General features: G+C 39.1%; 1 protein-coding gene across 1 annotated transcript in view; it reads left to right on the forward strand.

Moving 5' to 3' along the window:
• SPPL3 (signal peptide peptidase like 3) overlaps positions 1-12,166 on the forward strand; it is a 146,652-nt gene that overhangs the window by 116,991 nt on the left and 17,495 nt on the right. Inside the window, exon 3 of the mRNA XM_044244131.1 lies at positions 6,192-6,280. Within this exon, the coding sequence (XP_044100066.1) occupies positions 6,192-6,280 (89 nt within the window). The remainder of the gene's footprint in view (positions 1-6,191; positions 6,281-12,166) is intronic.

Consider the following 12,166-nt stretch of genomic DNA (forward strand, 5'->3'; position numbering starts at 1 on the left):
TTCTGTTGTCCATTTCTTTCTGTGCCATTTGCCCCTTGTACCCAGACTTCCTCTCTAGATAGTTTTCCCATAGGCTTTAGTAATGATGAAAATTGGGCTCCTCTGTCCACCAAAAAAATCAATTGATTTCCCCTCCACCTCAGTTTTAACCAGAGGTTCAGGGAGGGGCTCTGAACCACGGCCCCTTCAGTCTTTGGTGGCCAGTATTGCACTTTCTTCTTAGGGCACTCGCCGGCCCAGTGTCCTTTTTCCTTGCGGTAAGCACACTGATCTGAATCTAAGCCTTCCCACCTGCTTTCTCTGTGTTTAGGCTTTTTTTTTCCATTGACCATCTCCTACCTGCCTTTTTCTCTTCCACTGACCTTTTTTTCCTGTCTCCTTCCCGCCTCATGTAATGTCAAAACTTGAACTATTTTTTTAAGTCTGTTTTTCATCTTCTTGTGTATCCCTGTTGTTAAACACCTTTTCTGCTATTCCCACTAACTCAGATTCTTCCCTTCAAATCCTTTAATTTTCTGAAGTTTCTTCCTTATATCTGGGGCTGACTGACTGGCAAAGGCAAGATTTACTGCCCTCTAATTTTAACATTTACTTGAATTGATCACCAATATAGATTTTCCATGACATAGGGCTTTAGTCTTCCTTCCTTAAATACTATGTCTCATTTGAATAGAAACATTTTATAGGAAAAAAACTTATTAGTCTTTTTTCCCTTCTTGTGAATAAATCAAAACTGATCTAAGATGGTCAGATTTTTAACATATTTCATTGTTTCCTTTCAAACCTATAAACCAAGACAAATAAAAGTCACTTACTTTCCCCTAGCCTTCTACGACTTACTATATACCCTCAAGTTTAGTTTTTATTATCTCCTTTCATGTTCTGGTGCAACCAGATATTTTTACTTTAAGACAAAACTATTTACTCTCTTAGGCCCTCTTTTTTGTGTGTACAGTTTTTTTTTTTAAACTTACTATCAGTCAACTGCCTTTCCTCTGGTTTTTCAGACAACATTAAAACTTTTAATAAAAAACCTTATGGCGTTTTTCTTCTGGTAGTCCGTCCTGACCATACCTAAATTTTTTTTTCTTTTCTTTTTTTTTTTTTAAATTTCCCTTCACACACCTTTTTACAACTTTCTTTTGTATCCAGGTTTTGTCCCAGGCCATTTCCTTTTAAACAACCATCCCATTTAGGACAAAATTACCTTTTCTTAAACAAAATATATTCCCATTCCTTATCTTTCTTATGTATCTCCTACTTTTTTACATATAGGGTTATTTCCCTTACTTCCATCAGTCTTAGTTACAGTTAGCAGAATTTTCTATTCTTAGAAACATTTCGGTTTCTAGTGATGGTTAACTATTAACCAATTGTGAACAGTTACAACAGAATTCTGTAGATGGCAAATTTTATGAATCAGTTAAGCACAAAACATGTTTACCAACAGATTTAAATATTCTTCGTTTCTTTGCAGTAAGAAGTCAAAAGCACAAACCTACATCAAGTACTCAGTACTTTAGCATTTTATCCCATTTGGTTAAGACCTAGGTGTCCAACAAATTTAATTCCAATTTGTCATCCAACCAAAACTTTGAAGTTTCAGGTTACCAAAGACTTTGAAAGTTACCTTAACAATTACCCATTAAAACTTTGAAACAGACAATTAACCATCAGTTCAGTTATTTCTTTGCTAACAGATTTTATCAAATAGCATGAGCTTATTTGACCTTCAACGAACTTTGATTGAAGTTTCACATTTACTGCTGTAACTTTAAAGACATGTCTATCTTGGGGCGCCTGGGTGGCTCAGTGGGTTGGGCCGCTGCCTTCGGCTCGGGTCATGATCTCAGGGTCCTGGGATCGAGTCCCGCATCGGGCTCTCTGCTCAGCAGGGAGCCTGCTTCCCTCTCTCTCTCTCTCTCTCTCTCTGCCTGCCTCTCCATCTACTTGTGATTTCTCTCTGTCAAATAAATAGATAAAATCTTTAAAAAAAAAAAAGACATGTCTATCTTAATTAAACCAACAAACTTAACTTAGTTCAAATACTGATTTACGTTTTACCTGGACCCACTCCATTTTTAATGTTTACCTGAGACACGGGTGGGAAGATCTGGAGTGGGGGGTGTTAGGTCCAGGGGCTGCTCTTCTTGCTCCTTGACAGTGAAGAGGGAAGGAGCCGTGGTGCAGGAAGCACCGAGGACGGTCTAGAGGCCAGTTACGCAGGCCACACTCAAGTTGGTGCAGAAACAGAAGGGGGAGTGCTGCCAGAAGGCAGAGAAAGGATTCCCAGTTTTAGAGAGTTTTCCTGGGTAAACCTTGTCACCCAACTGGGTAGTTTTACCTTGAAAATCCTTGAAATGCTGGAGAACAAGACTTAGGGGTGTCATAGGCCCCTTAGTTTCTGCTTGCCCCATTTCTTCAAACACAACAAGCAACACAACAGACAACAAAAAGACAAGACAAAGACATCTGCAGACCAGACCCAGCAGCCCTTCCTCAACCAGATATCAAGTCTAAGGGTGTGCAAGATCTACAACCTGCTGCTGGTGGGGATTTTCTCAGTCCCCTGACCACCTAGGGGGACTCGAACCCCCTGGCAGTCTAAGTGGTGGGATGGGGCATCCCCACATCCACTCCAGCCCTGGGGAGCAATGCTGTGTCCAGCTTCTCCCCGGTGGGCTATACCCTGGAGCTCCGCAACCAGACAGACCAGATTCTGCAGGATAAAATCTTGAGATCTTACCTCCGGAGCCTTTTACCAGAAATTCTGATGCTGAGTCAGTTCTCATCCTTTAATCCCGGACGAGCCCCCAGAATGTTGGGGTCCATTATCAAAGGAATGCAACTGAGACAAAGTGAAAGTTACACAAAGCCTTATTCTATGCCAAGCATTAGAAGTTAGACTGACTGGCCAGGGCCGTCTCCGAAGAGAGCGACCCCCTCCTGATCTCACAGGCTGGTTTTATAGGGCATAACCACAGACCCAAGGTACGTGGCTTCTATTGTTAAGGCATTTACTCCCAGAATCGATTCCCGGAACCATACCAGGAACTACGGGGGCGTTTATTCCCGGAATGAAGTCCGTGGATGTAAACAGCAGTATGGATACCTAGGCAATATGGAGTTGCTCTGGCTAAGCAGGCCCTAATAGTTAAACAGGTTTTAACATTAAATTGGCCCTAACACCTAACAGCTCACAGTTGAATCAAATTAGGAATCAATAACAGAAAGAGGTCTAAAAAATTCCCAGATATTTGGAAACAAAAATAACACTTCCATCATCAAAAAAGAAGGAAAATACATTGAATTAAAGTGAAAACACACTAAATTTATGGGTTGCTGCAAAAGCAGTACTTAGGGAGGAATTATACCTTTAAATGCATAGGTTAGAATAGAAGGAAAAGGTATCAGTGATCTAAACTTTTACCTTAATAAACTAGGCAAGAAGAGAGTAAATTAAACCTAACTTAGCAGTAGGCAAAAGGTAAGAATAAAGATCAAAGCCAAAATAAGTGAAATATTTTCTTTAGGGGTAGAGAAAAATCCGTGAAACCACAAGCTGATTTTTAAAGACCAATAAAAGTGGTAATCTCTGGCCCGACTAATCAGGAAGAAGAGAAGCCATAAAACCAGTATCAGGAATGATAGAGGGGGTATTACTAGATCCTCCAGTATTAAAACAATAATAAGGGACCACTGTCAACAACTTTATGCCAGTAAATTTGATGGCTTAGATGAAATGGACCAATTCTTTGAGAGAGACAATCTGCTAAAGCTCACTCAAGGAGAAATCAAAAACCTGAAGAATAGCCCTATATTTATTAAAGAAATTGAAAATGTCAGACTGATTTTCCAGAGTGTCTGCACCAATTTAAATTCTTACTAGCAATGTCCTTGCTGACATTTGGTTATTATCTGATTTTTCTGGTTGTACCATCCTGGTGGGTATGAAGTGCTATCTCATTCTGTTTGACTTTGTATTTCCCTGACATTTAATGATGTGAAAAATCTTTTCGTGTGCTTACTGGCAGTCATTTGCATATCTTCTTCAGAGAAGTATTTATTCAGATCTTTTGCTTATTGTTTAATGGGTTGGTTTTTTATTGTTGAATTGCAGGAGTTCTTACATGTTCTGAATACAAGGCCCTTATCAGACATATGATAGCAGGTATCTTCTCCTATCCTCTGTGTTGGGACCTTTTTGATTGTGACCTTTGAAGCATAAGATTTTTATGTTGATTAAGTCCATTTTATCAGTTTTTGCTGGGTCTTTGGCATCATGTGTAAGAATTCACTGACAGGGCACCTGGTTGGCTCAGTGAGTTAAAGCGTCTGCCTTCAGCTCAGGTCATGATCCCAGGGTGCTAGGATCGAGCCCCGCATCAGGCTCTCTGCTCAGCAGGGAGCCTGCCCCCTCTCTTTCTCTGCCTGCCTCTCTGCCTACTTGTGATCTGTCTGTCAAATAAATAAAATCTTTAAAAAAAAAAAAAAAGTATCCACTGACAAATCCAAAGATCGTGAAGATTTATCCCTATGTTTCATCTAAGAATTTTATAGTTACAGCTCCCATATTATTTAAATTAATTTTGCCCTCCCACATATTAAGTGCTCGTGTAGCTGATGTCTCCCCAGTGCAGATAAAGAATGTTTCCATCATTGCAGAAAGTTCTTTTAAGACTTTATTTATTTGAGAGAGAACAAGTGAGAGAGAGCATGAGCAGGTGAGAGGGGCAGAGGGAGAAATAGACTTCCCACCAAGCAGGGAGCCCGATGTGGGGCTCAGTCCCAGGACCCCGGGATCATAACCTGAGTTGAAAACAGCCGCTCAACTCACTGAGCCACCCAGGCACCCCTGCAGGAAGTTCTTTGGGACACAAACACTTTAACATAGATGAAGATAAGCTAAGAACTTGAACAGTTAGTTAACCAAAAAATAAATGAGTGAACTCATGTACACAAAACTGTTTATTAGTTAAAGAATGCAATATTAGAACAGAGATTGCATTGTTAGTTCCCCAGATGGACAATGACTACTTCCTTCAGGTCTTGACTTAAAAATCACATCAGTGAGGCTTTCCCAACCCACCCTATTTAAAATTTCAAACTTAGTCTTTTCATTTCCTGCATTTTCTCATTAGCTGTTACCATATATATATTGAACTTATTTTCTTTTTTATTGTCGGGGTGTCCCCCCCCAACTTTGTACATGGAATGTACAATCCATGAAAGCCTGTTTTATGCACTATTTATTGTCCCTCCAGTTTGTAGAACAGTTCTATGTATAGAAATACAGGGGCGCCTGGGTGGCTCAGGGGGTTAAAGCCTCTGCTTTCAGCTCAGGTCATGATCCTAGGGTCCTGGGATCGAACCCCGCATCGGGCTTTCTGCTTGGCAGGGAGCCTGCTTCCCTTCCCCCTCTCTGCCTGCCTCTCTGCCTACTCGTGATCTCTGTCGGTCAAATAAATAAAATCTTTTTTTTTAAAAGCATATTAAGGGACGCCTGGGTGGCGCAGTTGGTTGGACGACTGCCTCCGGCTCAGGGCGTGATCCTGGAGTCCCGGGATCGAGTCCCACATCAGGCTCCCAGCTCCATGGGGAGTCTGCTTCGCTCTCTGACCTTCTCCTCGCTCATTCTCTCTCTCACTGTCTCTCTCTCTCTCAAATAAATAAAAATAAAAAATCTTTAAAAAATAAAATAAAAAATAAAAAGCATATTAAAAAAAAAAGAAACTCAAATACATGTTGTTAAATGAAAGCTGACAAGGTGTAGAGAAAACAATGTTCTCATATACTGCTATCAAAGAGTAAATTTGGTACACCCTTGTTGGTGGTAGTTGTGTAGTATGTTAAAGTCTCAAAATTGTGCTTGCCCTTTGACCTAACTTTTCTCTTTCTAGGTATTTATCATAAGGAAATAATTAAGGATGTGCACAGAGATATGGCTGGAAGATTTGGCCACAATGGAATGCTTTTATCTGCAGTCTGAACTCTTGAACTGACATACCAGAAGGAATGTAGATTGTTTTCAAAATGTGATGACAAGAACTGTTTTTGCAGAGTTGTTCAAAAGAGCCTTTCCTGTCTTCCATAATGCCTTAGCGTATTAAAATATTGTCTCATTACTGACTTTTGGACCTACTTTCTTTCTTAAGCAAAATTAAACCTTGTCTATGTAATTTTTTCCACAGGTCCCTTAATATGGACTTTGAAAATCAAGATAAAGAGAAAGACAATAGCAGTTCTTCTGGGTCTTTCAATGGCAACAGCACCAATAATAGTAAGGCATTTTTATGTCAATTAACTTTAATACATATAGTGGTCTTAATTAGATTCTTCCTATAACCCCAGTTAATTAACCACGTTTAAGGATTTATGTTTAATTATAATAATAAAATCTAATCTGTATTGGTATAATTTGTAAAAATTCATATGTTCTGAATCTAAACCAATGATTTCTCATTAGTGCTTTTAACTCTTGCCTAAAAGCTTGCTGCTGAGATTATTTTCTTAAAAACAAGTAGGATAGTAAAGATTTTGTAAGAATGTTGAGTTATAAGAAATAGAAGTGTGCTAGATAGCAAATGTTTGGCAGCATTGTTTATAATGGCCAAAAAGTGGAAACATGACTCAGAGACCAATAAACTCGTTGATGGATAAACAAAATATGGCCTGTCCATGCAGTGGAATACTATTCGGCATTAAAGAGAACGAAGTACTGACAGAAGTACTGATACTGATACATGATATGAACCTCAAAACATGTTAAGAAGTCAGGAAAGAGTACATATTGTGTGAGTCCACTTACATGAAATTTCCAAAAAGGCAAATAGGGTGAAACTGAAAGTGCATTTGTAGTTTCCTGGCAAGTATTGGACACTAAAGATGGGTGAATTTTGCCATATGTAAATTGTGCCTCAGTAGAGTTATAGAAAATTGGTGATGTTTATTATAAGGGGAATTTAATTATAAATAAGGAGACTTAATTTGATCATCAAGAGCTTGATACTGGGTTCCTACCATGCAGTTTATTAGATATATATTTTTAAGATATTCTATTAGATATTTTGAAAGCTGCCAAAGCACAAGAGCCTGGTACCCAAGCTGTCACTAGGCACTGTGGCCAAAACACTTTGTGAGGCGTTAATAAAGTGCTGAGACAGAGATAGTAAATACCACTTCCTGTCCCTAGAACAGGAACATTCTCTCACAGACCCTTACCGTAGCCTCAGAGTACTTCTAACAAGCATCTGCTATCAGTAGATCAGAGTAAGCCTTAGAGATGAACTCATTTGACATCCATGTACAGAGAGAGCAAAGAGAAAGGCAAGTCAGGGTAAGCCACATGGGTCAATTTAATAAGGGATTCCCGTGCCAGAGAAGGTGAGTTTGATCTGAAATTTGAAATGGTGAACTTGGATTGCTGGAGAAGTCATTCTGGATGGGAAGAGCATATGATTAACAGGCACAGAGGAGAGAATGAGTGTGACTTACAGAACAGCCTCAAGTCACCACCTAACAGGGAGGAAATATTGAGGATCCAGGATAAAGGTAGAATAATGATAGAGAATTTTAGAACTTAAATGAAAAGAGATCACTCATTTTCTCTAGTTACTGCCCCGCCCACCAAATTATACTTGCCTAGCTTTTACCCAGTTAAATGTGTTCATTGTACCCAGGAATGTAAAGGGGGCATTGCAAATACAGTAAGTAGAATTATTTAAATATAATGAGTCTATTCTTAAACTTAAGACACAGATTCTTTATGAGGTAAAATAACCATATCAGTAACTTACAGGGAAACCAGGTAAAACCCAGTATCAATACCCGATTTTCAGGTTAAATGATTGCATAGCGTTTATTGTCTGTCAACATTTTAAGCCAAATCATTTTTACAACTGAAACTCCTTTGCAAGTCCTGTGTTATGTAGCATATATGCATATGATGTTTTTTTTTTTTATTTGACAGAGAGAGATCACAAGTAGGCAGAGAGGCAGGCAGAGAGAGAGAGGAGGAAACAGGCTCCCCGCTGAGCAGAGAGCCCGATGCGGGACTCGATCCCAGGACCCTGAGATCATGACCTGAGCCGAAGGCAGCGGCTCAACCCACTGAGCCACCCAGGCGCCCCATATGATGTGTTTTAACCAGACTATAAATCCATTGTACATTGACTCACAGAAACCTAAGAGAAATGGACAATGTGTATCTAAGTACTATTTTATCCTCAAATAATTAGGTCAGTCCATACAGTAGAAGGAAGTTACCTAATGACATGAGTTTTCATTTCTCACTGCTGATGTCTAAAGAGTAGTAAATGCTTGTTGAAGTGGTCATTTTCTTTTATTTTTTTTAAAGATTTTATTTATTTATTTGACAGAGAGAGATCACAAGTAGGCAGAGAGGCAGGCAGAGAGAGAGGAGGAAGCAGGCTCCCTGCTGAGCAGAGAGCCTGATGCGGGACTCGATCCCAGGACCCGGAGATCATAACCTGAGCCGAAGGCAGCGGCTTAACCCACTGAGCCACCCAGGCGCCCAAAGTGGTCATTTTCTTAAATCTACCTCCTGTGTTGTGCTAAATGATCCTCACAAATGTATTTCCTCAGTGCCTCATGTGGGCCATGGATACCAGAAGAGATTGATTAGGAGAGAATGCAGTCCTCTTCCACAAAATCAGGAAAAACAAAATGAAAGAAATGGCTGTTGCAGCAGGGAAGGCCAGTATTTGATCATGGGGCATGACACCGTTCCAGATTGAAGGGACAGCATGGAACATGGGGTACATTTATCAAAATCAAAGAAATAATAACAGCCAAAAGGATGAACGGAGAAACAAGAAATTGTGTGGGTGCTGAAGAGATTGAAGTCCTGAATGATAACCAATGTAGAAGAATTACAGGGTTGTTCTCAGGAAAGGAAGGTATTGAGTTTAGTGTTCAGATTTTGGCAAGAGTCTTGATTGAAGCAGAAAGTGTAAATAGGTAGAAGTTGTTGTTAAAGGTTGCAATACTAAAAAGAAAAAATAAAAAGGTTGCAGTTGCCTAATCCCAAAATAAATAAGAATCAAGGAATTTGTGAAAAAGACAACAAAAATGAGTGACGTATGATTTCCTAGACAGCATGGATGCTGATAACAGTGTTGAGCAAAAGGAAGCCAGACACTCAAAAACACATGCTACGTATTAGTGTATGCAATAAGCTCAAAAAATAAGCAAAATAAATACTAGTATTTTAGAATGTGCAGTTTAGAAAACATATAAAACAGAGCAAAGAAGAAAGTGTCATAAAGGCCAAGGTAGTAGTTCCTTTTGGGGAAAAGAATGGGGACTTAGGAGGGGCACAGGAAAGACTTCTGGGCTTGGCAGGGTTGTTCCTGACCTGGGTGGTATTTGCTGATTGATTGAACTCTACATCTTTGTTTTATGTACTTTGTTTTATGCCTGTTGTGTTTTTGTTTTTGTTTTAAGATTTTTATTTGTTTGACAGAGACCGTCAGCGAGAGAGGGAACACAAATAGGAAGAGTTGGAGAGGGAGGAGAAGCAGGCTTCCCACTGAGCAGGGATGGCGGGGCTTGATCCCAGGACCTGGGACCATGACGTGAGCGGAAGGCAGCCGCTTAATGACTCAGCCACCCAGTTTCCCCCGTATGCAGTTGTGTTCTACAATAAAAAGGGTTAGAAAGAAAGTGGGGAAGGGGAGTGCCCTCCAGGTTCTGTCTGATTTTCCTGAACCTGTTTCTAAATCCTGTCTCATCCCTATATCTGCCCCAAGAAACCTATATAGAGATTTTTCCTTCTGGCACATCAGCCCTTCATTTAATCAGTATTAAGTGAGTTTAAAAAAGGACAGCTCCCACCCTTGGCCCCATTATCTGACGTTTTGAAGTCCTTACCAGGCTTCCCATGTAATTTATCTGAACTCTGAAGACTGTACAGCTTTTCAAAGCCCTCATGTTACCTACTGTGCTCAGTAAATAGTGAAAAGCATGCTTCTTTCACGGAGGTACAAAATCAGTAACTTTCTTAGTGATTATCAATAATATGCTGGTGCATATTATTGTTCAGTATCTATTTCATGACCATGTATTTAGCCTATAGCCTTGTTCAGTAAATGCTAAAAATAATTTCTCTACATAATTTTTTCCATCACCTGCCTATTTTTTCTTCCTTTTTTTTTTTTTTTTTTTTAAACGACTGCCCTCCATCTCTGTGCTCCCAACAGTTTCTAGCCACTGTCCTAAAAGTACTTTATCTCTAGGGTCTGCCTTGAAGAAAAAAACCGTGCCTATTTCTTACGTTAATTTTGGCTTTAAAGGTAATGCCAACTGCTTTTGAGTAACTCCTCCTAATTATGACAACTCTGTTTTGCTTTGGTCTGTTTTGTTTTGTTTTGAAGTCACTGAAGTTTGCCCGAAATTTCTGTTAGCTCCATCCCCTTCAGGACCATTATCTCCAGACCTTTAGGAAGTACAGTATTAAAATTGTGTACATTTTTTTAGGTAGCGTATTGTCAGCAACTAAAGGAACTCTACTTGCCCTGTGACATTGCCGTTTGGTAAACTCCCTTGGGCATTCTTCTATAAAACTAATGGAAACAGTGTCTCATACCTCCTGGTTTAAAATCTGTGCTTTTAAAAAACAAAAATCTAAAAAAAAAAAATCTGTGCATTCTCTCTAATACTCTAGAAAGGCTCTTTGTGTTCAGTTTTGCATTTTTTTCTAAGATTTTATTTTATTTGACAGAGATTACAAGTAGGCAGAGAGGCAGGCAGAGAGAGAGGGGGAAGCAGGCTCCCCACTGAGCAGAGAGCCTGATGTGGGGCTTGATCCCAGGATCCTGAGACTAGGACCCAAGCCAAAGGCAGAGGCTTAACCCACTGAGCCACCCAGTCACCTCCAGTTTTGCATTTTAATTGCAGACTGAACTTATAAAATTTAGATTTTTTATAAACAAATACTTATCATATACCTGACTCACTAAAGTCTTTAGTCTAGCCAGCCATTTAAGTTTTCTGTTCATGTTTTAAACCAATATAATTAATCTGTAGACTATATGATGTTTTGTTTTACAAAAGAGGGGGGTGTGGATGTATATTTTAAGACTTACAGTTTTTTAAAGATTTGTTTCTCTTAAAAGATTTGTTTCTCTTCATATAACAATTACTTACTTATGAAACTATTATTTTCTGTTGTGAAAGGCACCTAAAATCTGTAGTTTTCTCTAGTAGTTCTTTGACATAGTGTAGAGCACTCAGACCAACTAGGTGAAATTCAGTTAGAAATTTCATGGAGTTGTGTCTCATAAACGTCTGTAAGACACTTCACTTTAAGTAAGGTACCACCCCTACCTTACCCCCCCCACCCACCCACTCTCATATACACACACAGATGATCCAGGCCAAGTGAAGTTTGACTGCAGTTCTGGTCAGCAGCCATCTTCTTAAGAGCATCTCTGTCTTGACACGTAGATCACTCCTTAGTTGAAATGCCCTATTCCTACGTGAATTGACTACTCCACCTAGCCAGTAAAAAACAATTCTGTTTTGTAGAAATATTTAATATTTTATTTAACTAAAATACCTAAATAGCCTTCTTGGGACAGATAAATTTAAATACCAAAGAGCAGTTTTTAAGCATTGGTTGATGATTGCAACCCTTCGTGCATAGTTATGTTCTTCCTGGTCACATTATATCTTATTCATAGCCTTAATTTAATGAAGAGAGACTTCTGATATTTCTTTATAATAGTTTCATATGAATATTTTTTCTTTGATTCCTCTCAAGAACTTTGTATCTCTGCAGGGTTAATTTGGAAGTAGATCACACACAAGATTAATATTTTTTTCTTTTAATAAAGTGGTTATCAGATATAGCCATGTTTTCTCTACCAAATATTTTTTTAATGCTATTCAACTCTGTATGCAAAATAAAATTTTCTGGGAGTTTTTAGCTGGGCCTACTAACCCCTAGAGATTTCAGTTTCATTGGTCTGGGGGGTTGGGCCTGGGCATTGTAATTGTTACAGCTCTGCAGGTGATTCTAATGAGTAACCAAGAACTGAAAACCACTGTGCTAAATTCTGTATCCCAAGTAATTGTTTTCTCCCATTTATCCTTAAAGTGTTCCCATAAAATTTTTCTGATTTTCAGTTTTCAGATGTCTTATTCC

The sequence above is a fragment of the Neovison vison genome, chromosome 3, assembly GCF_020171115.1.
Source record: "Neovison vison isolate M4711 chromosome 3, ASM_NN_V1, whole genome shotgun sequence".
Taxonomy (NCBI): domain Eukaryota; kingdom Metazoa; phylum Chordata; class Mammalia; order Carnivora; family Mustelidae; genus Neogale; species Neogale vison.